This window comes from Sceloporus occidentalis, unplaced genomic scaffold, assembly GCF_023333645.1.
Source record: "Sceloporus occidentalis isolate IW3139 unplaced genomic scaffold, rSceOcc1.0.p SCAF_29, whole genome shotgun sequence".
NCBI lineage: Eukaryota > Metazoa > Chordata > Lepidosauria > Squamata > Phrynosomatidae > Sceloporus > Sceloporus occidentalis.
In genome coordinates, this window is record NW_028317009.1 from 11,494,604 (window position 1) to 11,515,000 (window position 20,397).

Genomic DNA, 20,397 nt, shown 5'->3' on the forward strand with positions numbered 1-20,397 from the left:
ATTTGCCCAGTGCCATCATTATTTCCATAATCTGTATGCTTCAAGAAGAACACACTCACTATTTAATTTACCAGCAGCTTCTCTCGGTGCAATAATCATCCATCCCCACCAGAGGGCAGCAAGGCAGTGGAAACCAATGGAAGGTTTCTTCTACGGGTTCCAAATGAAGACGTTGCCGCTCTAGTCTGAGACACTGCCTTCTTTCCAGGACAGACCCACTGAAATCCCAACTCTTTCTCATGAGGAACGCAATGAGAACAGCACATGCTAAATAAAGGTTTTATTTCAAAGCAAAGACAATGACAAGATCTACCGGACACAGTGAGTGAAAGGTTAAGACCGCGACGTGCTTCGCACGGCATGCAGAGGAATTTCCACAGACCAACAAACACCCTGGCAGCAAAATCTGTGACCTTCTTATCTTGAGTTTCTCGCGAGGACCTGTGCATGACATTTTTGAGCAACGTTGTGTTAAAATGCAAAAAAAAAAAAAAAAAAGGCAATTTTCGGGCCCTCGGTGTGGGAACAGGTCCAAAATGAATCACACAACAGCCACGAACGATCTCTTGCACACTTGCCAGCTGTCAACGCTCTGGCAAGTCCTTCACATTATAGGTTCCACGAGCAAAGCCCCTCCATCCGGCTCCTTTGCACATGCACTGCGTGCCGCTTCCACACGCTACGTGTCCTGGAGCTGTGTGGGCTTCAGAAGCACCTTCTCACCGGGCTGAAACGCTGGCATCCCGAGATACGGACAGCTGGCACAGCGGAACGCGTCTCCTAAATAACACTGGCAAACGGCATGAAAAATAGTTAAACACATCCATTTAACCCCAAACGCAGTAGATCATGCAAAAAGGACCCATAAGCCATCCCCAATGCCAGTCTTGTCTCTCACCCCCACTATGCGCCTCTCCATCTTGAACAAGTATTGGAGTGCGTTTGTGTGTCTGCAGAGTAACTGTATGTTAAACAGAACGAGGTCCCGAGGGAAACGGAATCCGATGACAGCCAAAGCAGACACGGTACCGGCGTGGAATCCGGGAATATTAGCGCACATCCAATACGGACGCGTTCACCAGGAATTAGAGATCTAGTGCTGCAAACGCAGTAACACAGTGTCAAACACACGCCAAGTGAGAAGAGGAATACCGGCCCTGTGAGAAGTCACCGTGGACTCTTCACATGACACGGGCCCTGCGCTATGTACCGTGCTACCAATATCCTATGTGTGCCACCACTCACCGCATTACAAGTATTCCTCTTAAACACGCGCAGGACTTGGCTTTGGCCATATCTGGATGCTGGAACAGTGCGAGTGGGCGGGGCGTGCGAGTGGGCGGGCGTGCGAGTGGGCGGGCGTGCGAGTGGGCGGGCGTGCGAGTGGGCGGGCGTGCGAGTGGGCGGGCGTGCGAGTGGGCGGGCGTGCGAGTGGGCGGGCGTGCGAGTGGGCGGGGCGTGCGAGTGGGCGGGCGTGCGAGTGGGCGGGCGTGCGAGTGGGCGGGCGTGCGAGTGGGCGGGCGTGCGAGTGGGCGGGCGTGCGAGTGGGCGGGCGTGCGAGTGGGCGGGCGTGCGAGTGGGCGGGCGTGCGGGTGGGCGGGCGTGCGGGTGGGCGGGCGAGTGGGCGGGCGTGCGAGTGGGCGGGCGGGCGAGTGGGCGGGCGAGTGGGCGGGCGAGTGGGCGGGCGAGTGGGCGGGCGAGTGGGCGGGCGAGTGGGCGGGCGTGCACCAGGGTACAGAACAGCCCATAAAACAATCAAGATGGTGTCATTGAATGGGAGAGAGGACACAGATCATCGTACTCATACTCACACTGCCACAGGCAGAAGGGGCATTCTTGGGGGAAATCTGCTGCGTCTTTTCCTCCTCCAGCTCCTCAGCTAATCCACAAGTGCTGCGTGTTAGAGAAAGACACGTTACATGCTACACGCATCAGCTTACCGGCAAACTCCCCCAAACTTCATTGACCAGGACCGGGCTGTGAACGGAAGGCCTTCCCTTTTCTTAAATCGGATCGTTTTTATTCCGACTCTTCATCTGCAGAAGGTTCTTGTATCTCGAGATGTGCAGAAGCGTTTAACCCCTTCAGGACAACGGGTCAAAACCATTAAGGGCAATGCCCTGAAGGGGTTAAGGTGAGAAGGAACATGTTCTCCAGCGCCGGCTACGACACGCAGCGCCGGCTACGACACGCAGCGCCGGCTACGACACGCAGCGCCGGCTACGACACGCAGCGCCGGCTACGACACGCAGCGCCGGCTACGACACGCAGCGCCGGCTACGACACGCAGCGCCGGCTACGACACGCAGCGCCGGCTACGACACGCAGCGCCGGCTACGACACGCAGCGCCGGCTACGACACGCAGCGCCGGCTACGACACGCAGCGCCGGCTACGACACGCAGCGCCGGCTACGACACGCAGCGCCGGCTACGACACCCTTACCAGTTTTTACAAGCTTTTCGTTTTTCACCTCCTTCCCCACATCCACCGGAGCTCAAGGAGGACGGAAGAGGCTTCTGCAGGTCTTCCTGATCCAGTAACTCATCAGAGTCCAGAAGGTCCTTGGGGAGAAAAGAACAAAACGCTAAATATCCGCTACTCATTCACGCTGTATCCGAAGCTGTTACACGGCAACAATCGCGAGGCAGGACAATATACAACCGCATATAATATTAATTATTATTATTATTATTATAATAATATAGGAGATCACGGCACTCACCACATTCTCATCATTCATGTCACTCGCTGAAAGAGTCCAGAGCTTCACGGCTGCGGGATCCACCGAAGGTTTCACTACGAAAAAGAAGAAAGTGACAACTTCCAATACTAATTCTTAATAAACCCTGCACTACTCGGCAGACTCCCCCCCCCCCAACCGGCAGCTTCTTAACCGGCAGGCCCCCCCATAAAAAAATGTCAGCTTCTTAACTGGCAGGCTACCCATCAACGTCAAGAAACCAGTCCCCTGTGTATTACCCGGTACGGGGGGCTTGGAGAGAGACAGCTGTCGCGAGGATCCAACCTCAAAGCTGGGTTTCTTCCCGATTACTTGGGCTGCGGACTTGCCATCGGAGGAGACCGTCAGCTTCTCGGCGAGCGCCTGCGATTGTTGGGGGGAAAGGGGCTCTTGGCGTAGCTGGATGGGAAGCAGAGAGAAACGCGTCACGCCGGCAGGAAGGGAATATCCGCCGCACCCCACCAGCGCTCCATACAGGAAGAACACAACACACGCTCCGCAGACACGCACCTGCGCCACTCCCGTCAGTCCCGACAGCGTGAGAGCAGAGGACAGGCGCTCTGGGGTCCGAAGCCCCCCCTCATTACCTAGGAGAGACGGCGGGTTAAAGGTTTACACTGTACAGCCCGTGCGGGGGAATTCCAGCACATTGCCGGTGGGCGACTTCCAGCAGGTCGCCGGTGCCGCCCGAGCAAAGACTAAAAGGGCGAACGCATGAGCCGGAGGAATGGGAAGGACGGTTACGCTGCCGGCGGCATCAGCACCAGTAACGCAGGACACGTGTCGGTAACACCCGACAGGTAATAGCCCCCCCGCAGAGGACCGGGGCATCAGGCTCCTACCCGCTCCGGTGGACACAGGCTCCCGAATCACCACAACCCCTCCTGGCTTCAAGATGCGAGCCGCTTCGGCCAGCACGTCGTAGCTGTGAACGCACACGCTGTCAGGGAGCAGACCCAGGAGGACGGCATCGAAGCTGGACGCCGGGTGGGCGGCTGCAGAGAGACAGGAAAACCCACTGTAACTACAATACAGGCCCCCGGGGGCCGCTTCCAAGTCCCAAAAACCACAGCGTTCTGTTATTTCACACAAACGGCTGGAATTTGTTCGATGTTAATGACGAGCCGCCTGAGGCGTTGGCCACAAAGATGTGTCGGCGAGGTTAGTCACACGGCCCGGTAGCGTGCCCCCCCCCCGTGTCGGCGAGGTTAGTCACACGGCCCGGTAGCGTGCCCCCCCCCGTGTCGGCGAGGTTAGTCACACGGCCCGGTAGCGTGCCCCCCCCGTGTCGGCGAGGTTAGTCACACGGCCCGGTAGCGTGTCCCCCCCCGTGTCGGCGAGGTTAGTCACACGGCCCGGTAGCGTGCCCCCCCCCCCGTGTCGGCGAGGTTAGTCACACGGCCCGGTAGCGTGCCCCCCCCCGTGTCGGCGAGGTTAGTCACACGGCCCGGTAGCGTGCCCCCCCCCCCGTGTCGGTGAGGTTAGTCAAACGGCCCGGTAGCGTGCCCCCCCCCCCGTGTCGGTGAGGTTAGTCACACGGCCCGGTAGCGTGCCCCCCGTGCCGGTTACTTACACAGCACCAGGCGCTGCACGTTCTCCACAGAAACGGTCCCTCCGGGTGAGATCGTCTCCCGTACCTGCGACACCAAACGCTCCAGATCCTCCAAGGAGCCTCCATCCCACGTGAGAGCCACGCGCTGTCCGGGCGACAGAGAGACCCCCAAGTCCTTCATCCTACAACGGGGGGAGACTCCGTTACACACAGCCTGGCCCCCCACCAGCCAACCATTACGTCTAACACGCCGGGTATACGGACAACCGTCTAGAGGTTAACACGGCGGCCGCTACCCTTAGAGTGCGTACCTTTTATATAGAATAATAAAACACCCGTCCCGCCCGTCTCCAATAGACTGGGGTCGTTTTAAGCCTTGCCCCGGAACACGCAGATTCTTCTCTCTGGTTCGTCTCTATGATTCCCACGCCGCAAGGTGAACGCCCACTGGGCGCGCCTCATGTCGGCAGCCACTCTCATACCACGCCCTCCAAGGAAGACTCGTCCCTGATCTTAAGCTTCTATCGTTTAAGTCCCGCTTCAGTGCCACGCCCCTCTCCTGGCATTCGTAACGCTAATCCTCCCCCGGTGGTGCCAGCTTCCAAGATGGCTTCCTCAGCAGCAAGGGCACTGAGAGCAGCGGGCGGGCGGCAGCTTCTGCTTCTGTGGGGGAGGCGGCAGCCTGGTGAGCAGCGGGGAGTGCGGCTGGCACTCGGAGGGTTAATAATCTGTGGGCTGCCCAATTGCCCCTTAAATAATTAGAAAGCGAAAGGCAGTATAGGGCGAATTGTGTTTAAAAGGGTTGGTGTGGCCAAAGTGCCCAATGATGTGATTGTAATGTGACCTGGAACAAACTGTGGCTGTTGGCATGACCTGGAACAAACTGTGGCTGTTGGCCTGACCTAGAACAAACTGTGGCTGTTGGCCTGACCTAGAACGAACTGTGACTGTTACGTGACCTAGAACAAACCGTGGATGTTGGCCTGACCTAGAACAAACCGTGACTGTTACGTGACCTAGAACAAACCGTGGCTGTTGGCGTGACCTAGAACCAACCATGGCTGTTGGTGTGACCTAGAATAAACTGTGACTGTTGCGTGACCCAGAACAAATCTGTATTCTCTGTCCCCAGTGCCTGTTTGCCATGATGGTTACTTGTGGCTTTTAAAACCACGTCACTTCCCCATGACCTAGAAAAGCCAGTCCCAATACTCTTCAACCTAAAATATACAATGCCTTATCTCCATGATTTACAACAATCCATGCCTAATCCCCGTGACCTAGAACACCCTGTGGGTCTCCAGTGAACTGCATGCGTTGTTCTAGACTATATATGGACCTTCAGGAACGTAGAGTTGTGTTATTTCCATGCTGTATTGGTTGAGGGAAGGTTCTTGGGTGATATTAGGGTAGTCGATCAGGAATATTTCTGGAAGAAGATCATTTGCAGGTCTGCGGGATCAATACCCGGTTATCTCACGACCAATACCTTTGCTTGCAGTTACCCCCAGAACAGTATGCTCCTCGTCCGCATTGAGGAGGTTCGATGATCAGAAACGTGATCCCGCTTCATTCACATCCACAAGCGAGGAACCCCAAGGGGAAGCCGGGAGAAGCCAGCCCGTGCCTCCCCCCAGGTCTGCTCAGTGGCTTTGCTCTGATGAGTGCCGTTGGGATGTTCCGATGAGTGCCGTTGAGAATGTTCTTGGTTATGAATTGGGAAATACACAGAAGAGATGGGCTTTTAGTACGGTCCATGTCCTACTTCCCTGTGATGATCACCTGTATTGGCCTGCAGGTACACGGATCAGGGAGGAGAGGAATCAGAAGGATATGAGAGCGAAGAGGAACTTCAGAGGCGAATACTGAATGCAGCTCTGCAGTATGTTCCAGACTATGGCTGGTCCTCGGAGGCCATTGCCGAAGGAGCCAAGGTAAGCCCTACGAAGGGCATCATCCTCTGGTGAAGATACTGATATGACTGTGTCCGTGTCTACTTGCACAGAGTCACGCTATATGCTGATAAAGAGATCTCGCTGTCCTCTGTCTCTGCAGTCCCTGGAGCTGTCGGCGGCAGCGGCTGGACTGTTTGATGACGGCGGCAGTGAGCTGGTTCTGCACTTTGTGTCTCAGTGTAACAAGCACCTGGCAGAGATCTTAGCAGAGGAGCACAAGCTGATGCAGCTTGGCAATGCTGAGTAAGTCTCGACACGCGTGTTATTACCCTGTGTTATGTGTTACGCTGTTATTACCCTGTGGCATGTGTTACGCGTGTTATTACCCTGTGGCATGTGTTACGCGTGTTATTACCCTGTGGCATGTGTTACGCGTGTTATTACCCTGTGGCATGTGTTACGTGTGTTATTACCCTGTGGCATGTGTTACGCGTGTTATTACCCTGTGGCATGTGTTACGCGTGTTATTACCCTGTGGCATGTGTTACACATGTTATTACCCTGTGGCATGTGTTACACATGTTACGACCCTGTGGTACGCGTGTTATGACCCTGTGGTACGTGTTACGTGTGTTATGACTGGGTCACCATCGTCATACTGTCTCCTTTGCGGTAGGAAGAAGCCAGTAGCCCAGTTCCTGAGGGATGCAGTGGAAACCCGGCTCAGGATGCATATCCCGTACATCGCGCAGTGGCCCCAGGTACAGTGTGAGGGTGTTACGCCCGGGGCCCGGGACTCAGGCTGAGTAATACGTTCTCTCCTTTGCTCTGTGTTCACCCTGCGCTTCACTTGCTGTACTTGCAGGCACTTGGGCTTTTGCTGCTTCCCAATAATATCCCTTCCAGCCTAAAGCTGCTCACGGCTATGGTGGATGACATGTGGCATTATGCCGGAGACGAGTCCACCGATGTGAGTATTCATGCTCTAAACTCGTGCCGGATCAGGGGTGTCGAGTGCCGAAGGGAGACGTGATGTCAGTTGCCCGCGCTGCCTGCTTCTCTCACTCGCGTCTCCATCCGCAGGTCAGCTGGTACACCCGCCGGGCGGTGCTGGCGGGAATATATAACACTACTGAGCTTGTGATGCTTCAGGATTCCTCCCCTGATTTTAAGGACACTTGGGCGTTTCTGGAGAACCGCATCTCTGAGGCTATGATGATGGGGAACTCGGTAAAGCAGGTAGAGACAGAGCCATTGGCGTTGCGCCCCTAGCAGAGCCTTTGCGCCCCTAGCAGAGCCGTTGGCGTTGGGCACCTAGCAGAGCCGGGTAGAGGCAGAGCCGCTGCGCCCCTAGCTGAGCCGGGTAGAGGCAGAGCTGCTGCGCCCCTAGCTGAGCCGGGTAGAGGCAGAGCCGCTGCTCCCCTAGCTGAGCCGGGTAGAGGCAGAGCCGCTGCTCCCCTAGCTGAGCCGGGTAGAGGCAGAGCCGCTGCTCCCCTAGCTGAGCCGGGTAGAGGCAGAGCCGCTGCGCCCCTAGCTGAGCCGGGTAGAGGCAGAGCCGCTGCGCCCCTAGCTGAGCCGGGTAGAGGCAGAGCTGCTGCGCCCCTAGCTGAGCCGGGTAGAGGCAGAGCCGCTGCTCCCCTAGCTGAGCCGGGTAGAGGCAGAGCCGCTGCTCCCCTAGCTGAGCCGGGTAGAGGCAGAGCCGCTGCTCCCCTAGCTGAGCCGGGCAGAGGCAGAGCCGCTGCTCCCCTAGCTGAGCCGGGCAGAGGCAGAGCCGCTGCGCCCCTAGCTGAGCCGGGTAGAGGCAGAGCCGCTGCCCCCGAGGTTTGTGAGATGCTGAGTCTGTGTAAATGGCATGCTGTATGATGGCTGTGATTGTTGGTGTTGGAGCGTGCGCGCCCGCGGACACTCAACTGCTGCCCTGAAATAATTTCTTCTCCTTCGCCTCGTCTCTTGTGTTTAGGTGACGTCCACGGGGGAGGCCGTCGTACAAGGACTAATGGGAGCAGCTGTTACTGTAAGTGCCACGGACAGGTTCGGGTTAGCGTTGCTCAGAGCCGTCGTTGTTTCGGCTTTTGTTGTTTTGATCCACGGATATTCCCCACTAGAGCGCCCGTGGCCACGGATAATGGTGGATTGTGTCCCCTTGGCTTGCCTGTGGGTGACTGTTTTATATTTTGTCTTTCAGTTAAAGAACCTTGCGGGACTGAATCAGCGGCGCTGAACGTGTGAGCCGACCTCCCGTGTGCTGTCACGCTCCTCCGCCGTGTTGTTGGCGGAAGGAATGTGCGTCTTCCAGTGTGTAATAAAGTTCTGTGGATATTGACATGGTGTGTGCGCTGACTGTCTGGATGGAGCCCACTGCGCTGTTCTGTCCTTCCACTGTTTGGGGGTGCTAGCGTGGGGTGACAGCTCGGCCGCCGCTCGATCCGGAGCCCCGATAAGATCCACCACGGGGGGAGACGTAGCCTGTCGGGCTCACAGTGTAGCCTCAACCCAGTGTGATTGATGAAAGAAAATCCAACTGCCCCCTCCATGCTTTAGCAGTGTGTGAGCGTGCAGACCACGTCCTGTGCGCGCGCCTGTTTGTTACATTGGTTTACACGGGAAGGGAGCGGAGCCGTTAGTTGTTACCGCCGGGCCGCGGTGGTTGCTGTGGGCAGTGGTGAGGCGCACGTGCCCCGCTCTCATGAAAGCTGCCGTGGCAGGACCCCTGACCATTGGTTGTGAGTGCGCGGTGTACACGCAGTGAGCGCGTGGAGACACTTCTCTTACGCCGGCTTATGATTGGTGAGCTCGAGGAGACGCAGCCCTGTCTCTCGTGCTTGACGCTCTAATTGTAGTGCGCTTTGTGCGCCGAACTCCCGCTCTATGGTACTTTGGGCGTCGCTCTATCCTGCGTTCTCATCTCGTTGCTTCTCGCTTCCGGTCGCTGTGTTCTGGTTGCAAGATGCCGTACGCGAATCAGCCAACGGTACGGATCACGGAGCTTTCGGACGAAAACGTTAAGTTTATCGTGGAGAATACGGACCTGGCGTAAGATACCTTCCTTTGAATACCCTCTGACCCCCCCCCCCCCCGGTACCCAGTAGTTCCGGAGTCCCGTATGCAGTGTCTAAACTGTATAGCACCATCATATTGCGTAGCGCTGTACGATGGCTTATCCCCGACCGGCCTGCTCACTAAGCCCTCTGTCTCTCGTAGGATTGCCAACTCCATCCGCAGGGTGTTTATAGCAGAGGTCCCGACCATCGGTAAGTTCCTGTGGGCTCCTGGCCGTCGGTCCCGTGCGCGGTATGTACCCCCCGTGCATATGTACCTCGCCCGGTGGGTGTGACAGGCTTCCGCACTGACCCCGCTGTAGGTTCCGTACTACCAGCGCGCACATAACTTGCCCCATGAGCGAGACAGGTTCCTGCGCTATCCCCGCAGTAAGTTCCTGTCAGCCGTCGGTCCCGTGCATGGTATGTACCCCCTGATGCCCGTGACAGGTTCCTGCGCTATCCCTGCGGTAAATACTCGGTATGTTGTTTGTCTTCCAGCTATTGACTGGGTGCAGATAGACGCCAATTCCTCCGTCCTCCATGATGAGTTCATCGCGCACCGAGTAGGTAAGTAGCGTGACGCACATAGGAGCGTGTGACACCGCGCAGGAGCGTGTGACACCGCGCAGGAGCGTGTGCCGGCGCCCGATGCTTCCGTCTCACCGCTGCATTCTGTCACCTCCAGGGCTCATTCCTCTGACCAGCGATGACATTGTGGATAAGCTGCAGTACTCCAGGGTAGGTACCCGATCGCCTGTGTGTGTCGCTCTGCGATTGGCTCCCGTTCATTCACGCTAACGCCGGCACTTTTTCCCAGGACTGCACCTGTGACGAGTTCTGTCCCGAGTGCTCCGTCGAGTTCACGTTGGATGTGAGATGCAACGAGGACCAGACTCGCCACGTCACCTCTCGGGACCTCATCTCGAACAACATGCGCGTGATTCCGGTTAGACACTGCCAGAGGGGGCCGGGGGGGGGGTGACCCATATAAGACGAAGCTCGTAGTCTGCAGCTAGGCACACGCCGCAGTTTAAGAAATCTCTCGCATTACGTATGCATGGAGCAGGGCCCACGCAGAAGATGCTCACAGGGACGTACCGTTAATGCACTTTGATATCGGGGAATTTAAATGCTTAACAAACAGAAATTACCTTGCGCGATATGACTCTGAACGCTGGTGATTGTTGCAGGTGACATCACGCAGCAGAGACAATGACCCCAATGACTACGTGGAGCAGGATGGTAAGTGCGAGGGGTCCGCGTACAGCAGGTTCTGGGGGTGTATATAGGGAGGTGGCAGGCCGTGCGCACCGCACGAGTCCCCCAACTCTGCCCCGTACAATATTTCACCAAAGCAACACGGCATCAACCGGCGGTCAGCGGCAGCTGCCACTCCATCCCGCTTCTGGAAATAAGACTTATAATACGGACCCCCGACCCGTCTGACTTTACCCCACAGACATCCTACTCGTAAAACTCAGGAAGGGACAGGAGCTTCGACTCAGAGCGTACGCTAAAAAGGGCTTCGGAAAAGAACACGCCAAGTGGAACCCCACCGCCGGGGTGGCCTTTGAGTATGACCCAGACAATGCCCTGAGGCACACAGTGTACCCCAAACCCGAGGAATGGTAAGATATCCAGACGTGGCGGGCAGGATCACCGAGCAGGCGGGCGCAGCTTGCCCTTTCACGTATATGTGTGACCCACTTTCTTTTTTATAGGCCAAAGAGCGAATACTCGGAAATCGATGAAGAAGAAGCCCAAGCTCCTTACGACCCCAACGGGAAGCCTGAAAGGTGAGTGTGAGCGGCGATGCTTTGAAACCCCTCGCGATTAGTCCTGCTGAAAGACTCATGAAAGATGGAGGAATTGGACTCTGCGTTAGGTGCAACATCCAGCCATATCTAATGCACAGGTTCAGGGGCCATCAACAGGCTTTATTCATGTGAATTACAAGTGTCTTTCAGCTATTTGCACTTGGTGCAGAAAGAGCCCCAGAGCTGGCTCTTTATAATACATGGACGTGAGTAGTGAATTCATGGAACAGCGCACCAGCTAAGGCAGACCGATACTTAGGTCGCGCTTGGTAACAGACGCCTCCTCGTGGTGCTGTCATACGTCTTATATCTGTGGGTTAAACGTTTGCACCGACACCGACACAGCGACGTCTTCCACAAACCCCAAATCTGCCGCCGGTTCTTAGCAAGTAATAAATGGCCGCCTGGCGGAGCGGGCTGCGGCCATAGTCTGGCTCTTCGGAATAGTGCGTAATTGCGGGTCTCTGCAGCAGGCGGGGGCCGGTTTGGTAAAATCTGCCCCGCACCCCCGCGTGGTTAATGTGGCCATCGGCACTCTGCCGTATCGCAAGTAACCCTCTCGTCCCCAGGTTTTATTACAACGTGGAGTCCTGCGGCTCGCTGCGGCCCGAGACCATCGTCTTGTCTGCCCTCTCGGGTCTGAAGAAGAAGTTGAGCGACCTTCAGACCCAGCTCAGCCATGAGATCCAGAGCGACGTGCTCACCATTAACTGAGCGCTTTCTCTTTTTTGTGTTTAATTGAACTGCTTTCCCTGCCCCGGATGCTGTATATATCTAATAAACAACAGTGAACGTTTACACGTCTTCAGTGCAAAATGAGCTTTGTACAGAAATGCTCCCTTCCGGTTTGCTCGTGGAGCCTGGAAGTGGCTGCCGTTCTGGTTGTTTATGGTTTGTGGCCATGTTATGACCCGGACTAGCAAAGTTCTGGGCTTCGCACATCTGCCACTTGCAGCGAGGTGGAAGGTTCCCGTGTCCAGGCCCCGCTCTATCTCCTCTCTTCCCTTTGTGAGAACGGCCCGCTGTCCCCAGTCACTGAGAGGCTGACGTGGGTAGCTTTCGCACGGCCATGCGCCTAGTGATGGGATCAGAGTCCCTGCCGCCGTGGGAACCTGCAGAAGGAACACGCTTCATTTAACAGACAGGCATGTGCCGCAACACAGGACGGGTATGGAATGTCGCAAGGCAGCGTCGGCCCCCTCTACCGCAACGCCGCTCAAAAGTCTTAGGATTAAGTGATTGATGCATGTTACGGCTCAACAGTGTATGATCCCGCTCCCCACACGCGACCCCCGTTATGGAGGACAGGCACTCACGGCTGCTGATGGCAGGCTCTGCGCCGGGCTGGCTGCTTGTGATATGATGCCAGTATGCACTGCGGGGCAGCATGGAGGGGTTGTGGCACGGTGGATTCTCGCCCTCCTTGTTTAAACGCTAAGGAAAGAAGCAGAAAAGCACACTGTCAGCCCGGCCAGTGTCACCCAAGCTCCGCGCGGGGCACATAGCGCGGCCAGCGTACGAGCCCAATAAACGGAGGGCTCCGGCCCAGCGCGGGCAGTCAATGCATTCAAAACGCGTCTGACAACAGGCTGGCCGAGCACGAATATCTCAGCTTACTTTGGGCTGCGTGAGGACGGCGGGTGGGGGTCGGCGGGCGTCCGCGGCGCGTTGGCTTTCACAAAGTCTTACCCGGGAGTTCTTGTCCATCTCCAGCAGAAGATTCTTGTGCTGCTCCGCCAGGGCTAGGACGGCTCTGTGCACTCGCTCGTAGATCTGCTGGCCCTCCGCCGTCTGGAATGTGTACATCCCCTCGCCGATGCCACAAACCCTGGGGACAGAGCGCTGCGTCACACGAGACATCACCCCGCCAGCAGGATGCACGTTGTTTAACCCCTTAAGGAAAGTGAGTTGTCCTTAAATCCATTAAGGGCAATGCATTGTCCTGAAGGGGTTAAATCTCACCAGTCCCAAGCCTTACAGCCTGAGGCTCTTCCTATTGGCTGCTGGGTCATTATGAGGTCTCTGCATCCAATAGGAAGGCTGAGTCGCGGTACCAGATACTGGTGCACGGAGACGCCCCAAGACCACGTCATACGCCCCAGTAAATGATGTTCCGCAACGATAACATGTATGTAAACACGAGCGAGCTGCATTTTACAGGCATTTCTACCAGCCCTGTATCACCGAGCACCCCCGTCCTGCCCGGTAGCGACACCGAGCACCCCCGTCCTGCCCGGTAGCGACACCGAGCACCCCCGTCCTGCCCGGTAGCGACACCGAGCACCCCCGTGCTGCCCGGTAGCGACACCGAGCACCCCACTTCTTCCCCCTCACACGGTAAATGTATTCTCACCGTTCTGCCTCAAACGTGAAGCGAGACGCGTCGTTCCCGTATCGGCGCAGGGCGCTCAGAGGCCAGGACAGCAGCTTGTTGCGAGGGTTGTGAGGGTCCCAGAGGTAGAGGTTTTCCTGGGTAATTTGCATCTTGCACTCTCCATACACATCCAAGTTAGAGGAGGGCAACAAGAACACACCGTAGCGCTCTGAGGAGAAAGTACACATACCCTGAAATTAGCCTGAGCGAGCCCCCGTCACCCTAAACTGATGCCACGAACCTCAAATGACGAACCCCCCGTACGCCTGCCGCCAGCTTCCCTGCACAACCCCCCCATACACCTGCCGCCAGCTTCCCTGCACGACCCCCCCCATACACCTGCCGCCAGCTTCCCTGCACAACCCCCCCGTACGCCTGCCGCCAGCTTCCCTGCACAACCCCCCCGTACGCCTGCCGCCAGCTTCCCTGCACAATCCCCCCATACACCTGCCGCCAGCTTCCCTGCACAGCCCCCCCGTACGCCTGCCGCCAGCTTCCCTGCACAATACCCCCTGTACACCTGCCGCCGGCTTCCCTGCACGACCCCCCCGTACGCCTGCCGCCAGCTTCCCTGCACGACCCCCCCCATACACCTGCCGCCAGCTTCCCTGCACAACCCCCCCGTACGCCTGCCGCCAGCTTCCCTGCACGACCCCCCCGTACACCTGCCGCCGGCTTCCCTGCACAATCCCCCCCGTACACCTGCCGCCGGCTTCCCTGCACGACCCCCCCGTACGCCTGCCGCCAGCTTCCCTGCACGACCCCCCCCATACACCTGCCGCCAGCTTCCCTGCACAACCCCCCCGTACGCCTGCCGCCAGCTTCCCTGCACAATCCCCCCATACACCTGCCGCCAGCTTCCCTGCACGACCCCCCCGTACGCCTGCCGCCAGCTTCCCTGCACGACCCCCCCATACACCTGCCGCCAGCTTCCCTGCACAACCCCCCCGTACGCCTGCCGCCAGCTTCCCTGCACAATCCCCCCATACACCTGCCGCCAGCTTCCCTGCACAGCCCCCCCATACGCCTGCCGCCAGCTTCCCTGCACAACCCCACCGTACGCCTGCCGCCAGCTTCCCTGCACAACCCCCCGTACGCCTGCCGCCAGCTTCCCTGCACAATCCCCCCATACACCTGCCGCCAGCTTCCCTGCACGACCCCCCCGTACGCCTGCCGCCAGCTTCCCTGCACGACCCCCCCATACACCTGCCGCCAGCTTCCGTGCACAACCCCCCCGTACGCCTGCCGCCAGCTTCCCTGCACAATCCCCCCATACACCTGCCGCCAGCTTCCCTGCACAGCCCCCCCGTACGCCTGCCGCCAGCTTCCCTGCACGACCCCCCCGTACACCTGCCGCCGGCTTCCCTGCACAATTCTGATTCCCCAGTGCGTAGTCCGGGCAGCGTGCATCGCTGCGGGGGATCTGGATCTTAGTCTCATAGTCAGACCTAGTTGAGGTCTGATTAGAAGACAAGCAAATACGGTATATACTCCCTGCTGTCACTGGCTTGTGGGTGCTGTGTATATGAGGCTGCACTGGACTCCTGCCCCAGCTACCATTACCTGTCTGTTCACTCTGAACTCCCGGTGTTAGCAGGTCAGGCTCTCCAAGGCTGTAGTCAGTGGCTCGGGCCCCCGGGCACTCCATAGACAAGACTTTATACCATTCCTCAGCCTCCAGTTCTGTGGAACACAAAGACAGTTACAGCAGGATGCACCGTGGACACGACGGAGCCTAGCGAGTCTCTGGCGCCGCGGCAGGGGACTCACCCAATGTTCAGGGCACCGCGGCAGGGGACTCACACAATGTTCAGGGCACCGCGGCAGGGGACTCACACAATGTTCAGGGCACCGCGGCAGGGGACTCACACAATGTTCAGGGCACCGCGGCAGGGGACTCACACAATGTTCAGGGCACCGCGGCAGGGGACTCACACAATGTTCAGGGCACCGCGGCACAGCAACTTACACAATGTTCAGGGCACCGTGGCAGGGGACTCACACAATGTTCAGGACACCGCGGCACGGGACTCACACAATGTTCAGGGCACCGCGGCACGGGACTCACACAATGTTCAGGGCACCGCGGCACAGCAACTTACACAATGTTCAGGGCACCGCGGCAGGGGACTCACACAATGTTCAGGGCACCACGGCAGGGGACTCACAATGTTCAGGGCACCGCGGCAGGGGACTCACACAATGTTCAGGGCACCGCGGCTGGGGAGTCATATAACGTTCAGGGCACCGCGGCACGGGACTCACACAATGTTCAGGGCACCGCGGCACGGGGACTCCCAGAACGTTCAGGGCACCGCAGCACGGGGATCACACAATGTTCAGAGCACCAAGGCACGGGACTCATATAACGTTCAGGGCACCGCGGCACAGGACTCACACAATGTTCAGGGCACCGCAGCACGGGACTAGCACGGGACTCATATAACGTTCAGGGCACCGCGGCAGGGGACTCACACAATGTTCAGGGCACCGTGGCAGGGGACTCACAGAACGTTCAGGGCACCGCGGCACGGGGATCACACAATGTTCAGGGCACCGCGGCATGGGATTCACCAAAGTGACGCAATTAGCGAGACTCACCCGAATCACACGTGAACGTACGGGCCAGGTCGTCACAGAATATGATGGCCACCGCCTGTCGTTTGGTCTCCTTGGGAAGCCGCATGATACACTTAACATTACTGATCTCTGTCACCTGCAAGACAACGACTAAAGCGATAAAAACACAGAAAGTGCAGAGAAACGACAGCACTGACTTTTCTGCGGTCCCCAATGTACGCTTCTTGTCTTTTTTACCCCTAAATGAACCTCCGAAACTCCCTGATCCCACCTTATCTCCCCCTGCACTGCCCTTGCTGTCACAGGCTGCATTGTCCCCACCGGACACCCTGCACTGCCCACATTGTACACCCAGCACTGCCCACCCTGTACCCCCTGCCCAAACTGTACCCCCTACACTGCCCACCCTGTACCCCCTACACTGCCCTTACTGTTGCCTCTGTCATGTTGCCCCTCTCACCTTGGGGGAGGTTCGCAGAAGCACAGACCTCTCATCTGGATACTTCTCCAGCCTCCAGGGCCCTTTGCTGGAAGACTTCCTCAGTACGAGCCAGCAGCGCCGGTAGATCTGGAACAGGGAAACACAATAATGCCATTCAATGGCCATGTGGGAACACTGCATCCACAGCCTATCCCACCGCTACATGGTACAGGCGCACTGCATCCACTGCTCTAACATCCCACCGCTACATGGTACAGGTGCACTGCATCCACAGCCCATCCCACCGCTACATGGTACAGGCGCACTGCATCCACTGCTCTAACATCCCACCGCTACATGGTACAGGCGCACTGCATCCACTGCTCTAACATCCCACCGCTACATGGTACAGGCGCACTGCATCCACAGCCTATCCCACCGCTACATGGTACAGGCGCACTGCATCCACAGCCTATCCCACCGCTACATGGTACAGGCGCACTGCATCCACTGCTCTAACATCCCACCGCTACATGGTACAGGCGCACTGCATCCACTGCTCTAACATCCCACCGCTACATGGTACAGACGCACTACATCCACAGCCCATCCCACCGCTACATGGTACAGGTGCACTGCATTGAGTGCTCTAATATCCCACCGCTACATGGTACAGGCGCACTGCATCCACTGCTCTAACATCCCACCGCTACATGGTACAGACGCACTACATCCACAGCCCATCCCACCGCTACATGGTACAGGCGCACTGCATTGAGTGCTCTAATATCCCACTGCTACATGGTACAGGCGCACTGCATCCACTGCTCTAACACCCCACCACTACATGATACAGACGCACTGCATCCACTGCTCTAACATCCCACCGCTACATGGTACAGGTGCACTGCATCCACAGCCCATCCCACCGCTACATGGTACAGGTGCACTGCATCCACAGCCTATCCCACCGCTACATGGTACAGGCGCACTGCATCCACAGCCTATCCCACCGCTACATGGTACAGGCGCACTGCATCCACTGCTCTAACATCCCACCGCTACATGGTACAGGCGCACTGCATCCACTGCTCTAACATCCCACCGCTACATGGTACAGACGCACTACATCCACAGCCCATCCCACCGCTACATGGTACAGGCGCACTGCATTGAGTGCTCTAATATCCCACCGCTACATGGTACAGGCGCACTGCATTGAGTGCTCTAATATCCCACCGCTACATGGTACAGGCGCACTGCATCCACTGCTCTAACACCCCACCACTACATGATACAGACGCACTGCATTCACTGCGCTGATCCCACCACTACATGGCACACGTGCACTGTATCCAAGACACCATCATTGAACATATTGTAAAGACACACTGACAGCCTCCAGAGGAAACCTGCTGGGGTTGCATGCAGTGGTGGGGGATGGGTACCATTAGCAGGGGGGCAGAAAGTGGTTAAGTGGTTCCTGTCTTAGGGAGCACGCAGCCATTGGGGGAGTCCCTGTCTAAGGGGGCACACAGCCATTGGGGGGTCCCTGTCTGAGGGGACACAGCCATTGGGGGGTCCCTGTCTGAGGGGACACAGCCATTGGGGGGGTCCCTGTCCGAGGGGACACACAGCCATTGGGGGGTCCCTGTCTTTGGGGGCATGCAGTCATTGGGGGGGGCCCCCGTCTGTGGGTGCAGGCAGTCGCTGGGGGGGCCCGTCTGTGGGTGCAGGCAGTCGCTGGGGGGGCCCGTCTGTGGGTGCAGGCAGTCGCTGGGGGGGGCCCGTCTGTGGGTGCAGGCAGTCGCTGGGGGGGGCCCGTCTGAGGGTGAACGCAGTGGTTGGGAGGGGTCCCCGTCTGAGGGTGAACGCAGTGGTTAAGGGGGGGACTCCGTCAGAGTGCACACAGTCGTTGGGGGGAGCCCATCTGGGGTACACGCAGTCATGGGGGACCCTGTATGTGGGTGCACACAGTCGTGGGGGGATCCTGTATGTGGGTGCACACAGTTGTTGGGGGTCCCTGTATGTGGGTGCATGCAGTTGTTGGGGGTCCCTGTATGTGGGTGCACGCAGTCGTTGGGGGAACCAGTCAGAGGGTGCACGCAGTCGTTGGGGGAACATGTCAGAGGGTGCACGCAGTCGTTGGGGAACCTGTCAGAGGGTGCACGCAGTCGTTGGGGGAACATGTCAGAGGGTGCACGCAGTCGTTGGGGAACCTGTCAGAGAGTGCACGCAGTCGTTGGGGAACCTGTCAGAGGGTGCACATAGTCGTTGGGGGGGCCTTATGTGGCTGCATGCAGTTGTTTGGGGGACCCTGTCTGAGGGTGCAAGTAGTCGTTTGGGGGACCCTGTCTGAGGGTGCACGCAGTCTTTGGGGGGAGACTCACGCACCCCCAGCTTCCTGCTCTTCATCCTGACGTATCCCTGCCTCACGATGTCCGCGGAGTTGGAGGCCATGGTGCTGCTGTCATCCTCCCTGGTCCCAATCACATCCTCCTTGTCAGACTGAACCACTGTGCCTGGGACAGGGGAGAAACCGACAGAGGAGCAGACCAATTGCACTGAGGAGGGGGAGACTGTCACACAATGGAGGGGGGTTATACAGGGAGGGTGGTCGCGCTGCTTATACGGGGGTTATACAGAGAGGTCACTCTGTTTATACGGGGGATATACAGGGAGGTCACTCTCTTTATACGGGGGATATACAGGGAGGTCACTCTTTATACGGGGGTTATACAGGGAGGTCACTCTGATTATACGGGGGATATACAGGGAGGTCACTCTGTTTATACGGGGGATATACAGGGAGGTCACTCTGATTATACGGGGGATATACAGGGAGGTCACTCTGATTATACGGGGGATATACAGGGAGGTCACTCTGTTTATACGGGGGATATACAGGGAGGTCACTCTGTTTATACGGGGGATATACAGGGAGGTCACTCTGTTTATACGGGGGATATACAGGGAGGTCACTCTGTTTATACGGGGGATATACAGGGAGGTCACTCTGTTTATACGGGGGTATACAGGGAGGTCACTCTTTTTATACGGGGGATATACAGGGAGAGTGGTCTCGCTGCTTATACGGGGGATATACAGGGAGGGCGGTCATGCTTCTTATACGGGGGATATACAGGGAGGGTGGTCGCGTTGCTTATACGGGGGATATACACTTTATGTTCCGAGTGACAGGGTACACCAGCGTGGAGCCCACACAGCTGTACTGTTCTTGCTTAGCTAAACTTGTACTTTAGTGAATACGCTTACTGAGTGCCGCATTGGCTAATTTTTTATATGGTTCCACTCAACATCCCACCCGATTCAACCAACGGTTGTCAATCTCTGGACATCGTAAGCCTTTATTACACATCTGCTTCTCTGCACAAACAGGCACACCTGCTTATTCATTTTTTTACTAGCCATTATGTTTCCGCTCCACAGTCCAAAATATATGTATATATAAAATATATCACTTATACAAAGGATGAGAAAAGCATTGTACGAGCCGGCAACCTCCGGTCACAAACCACTAAATGGCTGTGGGGTCCCCTCGTAAGATGAACGGGAGATACAGATCGTCGGACGCACGCCATCGTCTGGCCAGCTAACGGCCGACACGTTCTTGGACAGGTGGATCACGAGGGGCTTGTGTCGGTGGTCCCCGGCGGTACAGGCTTTCCGCGTCTCCCCATGTGTACTCGCTCTTCCCGATGGATCCGCGAGTCCGATGACGGGGGGGGGACACCTCTGCACACGTGTCGAAGAGCATAGGCACGGCTTCCACGTGTCTCCAGCGATGGAAAGGACCTAAACGCAGCTTCGAGCAAATGGTAAGACGGGCACACCATCCATCGTCACCGACATTGTGCGGTGTTCTGGAGGCAGAAATCTGTGTCGATCACATCACAAAAGCCTCCGGCTGTCTGTGGGACGTAACGAGACAGTATGGGCTGTCTCATTTGCATA

General features: G+C 57.4%; 4 protein-coding genes across 4 annotated transcripts; 2 read left to right on the plus strand and 2 right to left on the minus strand.

Moving 5' to 3' along the window:
- Positions 1-679: 679 nt before the first annotated feature.
- LOC149299360 (anamorsin-like) lies at positions 680-4,475 on the minus strand. The gene is made up of 8 exons (XM_089486505.1): positions 4,316-4,475; positions 3,585-3,737; positions 3,253-3,329; positions 2,982-3,141; positions 2,725-2,798; positions 2,445-2,563; positions 1,812-1,893; positions 680-790 (listed from the first exon to the last, which is right to left on the minus strand). The coding sequence occupies exons 1-8, from the start codon at positions 4,473-4,475 to the stop codon at positions 680-682; spliced, it is 936 nt and encodes a 311-aa protein (XP_089342631.1).
- Positions 4,476-4,711: 236 nt separating this feature from the next.
- LOC149299361 (ubiquinone biosynthesis protein COQ9-B, mitochondrial-like) lies at positions 4,712-8,410 on the plus strand. Its single transcript, XM_089486363.1, has 9 exons — positions 4,712-4,979; positions 5,796-5,931; positions 6,093-6,228; positions 6,350-6,492; positions 6,866-6,950; positions 7,055-7,159; positions 7,273-7,428; positions 8,150-8,203; positions 8,375-8,410. The coding sequence occupies exons 1-9, from the start codon at positions 4,712-4,714 to the stop codon at positions 8,408-8,410; spliced, it is 1,119 nt and encodes a 372-aa protein (XP_089342489.1).
- Positions 8,411-9,136: 726 nt separating this feature from the next.
- On the plus strand, positions 9,137-11,761 carry LOC149299362 (DNA-directed RNA polymerase II subunit RPB3-like). The gene is made up of 9 exons (XM_089486309.1): positions 9,137-9,222; positions 9,391-9,440; positions 9,729-9,797; positions 9,916-9,968; positions 10,048-10,176; positions 10,421-10,472; positions 10,690-10,858; positions 10,952-11,026; positions 11,617-11,761. Exons 1-9 carry the CDS (start codon positions 9,137-9,139, stop codon positions 11,759-11,761), a joined length of 828 nt encoding a protein of 275 aa, XP_089342435.1.
- A 318-nt stretch (positions 11,762-12,079) lies between these two features.
- Positions 12,080-18,882, minus strand: LOC149299363 (docking protein 4-like). Its single transcript, XM_089486364.1, has 8 exons — positions 18,817-18,882; positions 16,462-16,569; positions 16,023-16,137; positions 14,985-15,104; positions 13,401-13,590; positions 12,737-12,875; positions 12,364-12,481; positions 12,080-12,159 (listed from the first exon to the last, which is right to left on the minus strand). Exons 1-8 carry the CDS (start codon positions 18,880-18,882, stop codon positions 12,080-12,082), a joined length of 936 nt encoding a protein of 311 aa, XP_089342490.1.
- Between the last annotated feature and the right edge of the window lie 1,515 nt (positions 18,883-20,397).

Bases quoted from the DNA above. Each gene is read 5' to 3' on its own strand.
- LOC149299360 (XM_089486505.1), bottom strand. From the start codon at position 4,475: ATGAAGGACTTGGGGGTCTCTCTGTCGCCCGGACAGCGCGTGGCTCTC. The intron at 3,738-4,315 runs GTAAGTAACCGG...GTCTCTCTGCAG, and splicing joins CGTGCAGCGCCTGGTGCTGT to CCGCCCACCCGGCGTCCAGC. The intron at 3,330-3,584 runs GTAGGAGCCTGA...CGTCTCTCCTAG, and splicing joins GCCTGTGTCCACCGGAGCGG to GTAATGAGGGGGGGCTTCGG.
- LOC149299361 (XM_089486363.1), top strand. From the start codon at position 4,712: ATGATTCCCACGCCGCAAGGTGAACGCCCACTGGGCGCGCCTCATGTC. The intron at 4,980-5,795 runs GTGAGCAGCGGG...CTTTGCTTGCAG, and splicing joins GTGGGGGAGGCGGCAGCCTG to TTACCCCCAGAACAGTATGC. The intron at 7,429-8,149 runs GTAGAGACAGAG...TCTTGTGTTTAG, and splicing joins TGGGGAACTCGGTAAAGCAG to GTGACGTCCACGGGGGAGGC.
- LOC149299363 (XM_089486364.1), bottom strand. From the start codon at position 18,882: ATGGCCTCCAACTCCGCGGACATCGTGAGGCAGGGATACGTCAGGATG. The intron at 16,138-16,461 runs GTGAGAGGGGCA...GTTGTCTTGCAG, and splicing joins TTCTGCGAACCTCCCCCAAG to GTGACAGAGATCAGTAATGT. The intron at 12,876-13,400 runs GTGAGAATACAT...CTCTGTCCCCAG, and splicing joins TTCACGTTTGAGGCAGAACG to GGTTTGTGGCATCGGCGAGG.
- LOC149299362 (XM_089486309.1), top strand. From the start codon at position 9,137: ATGCCGTACGCGAATCAGCCAACGGTACGGATCACGGAGCTTTCGGAC. The intron at 9,441-9,728 runs GTAAGTTCCTGT...TTTGTCTTCCAG, and splicing joins AGCAGAGGTCCCGACCATCG to CTATTGACTGGGTGCAGATA. The intron at 10,473-10,689 runs GTAAGTGCGAGG...TTTACCCCACAG, and splicing joins TGACTACGTGGAGCAGGATG to ACATCCTACTCGTAAAACTC.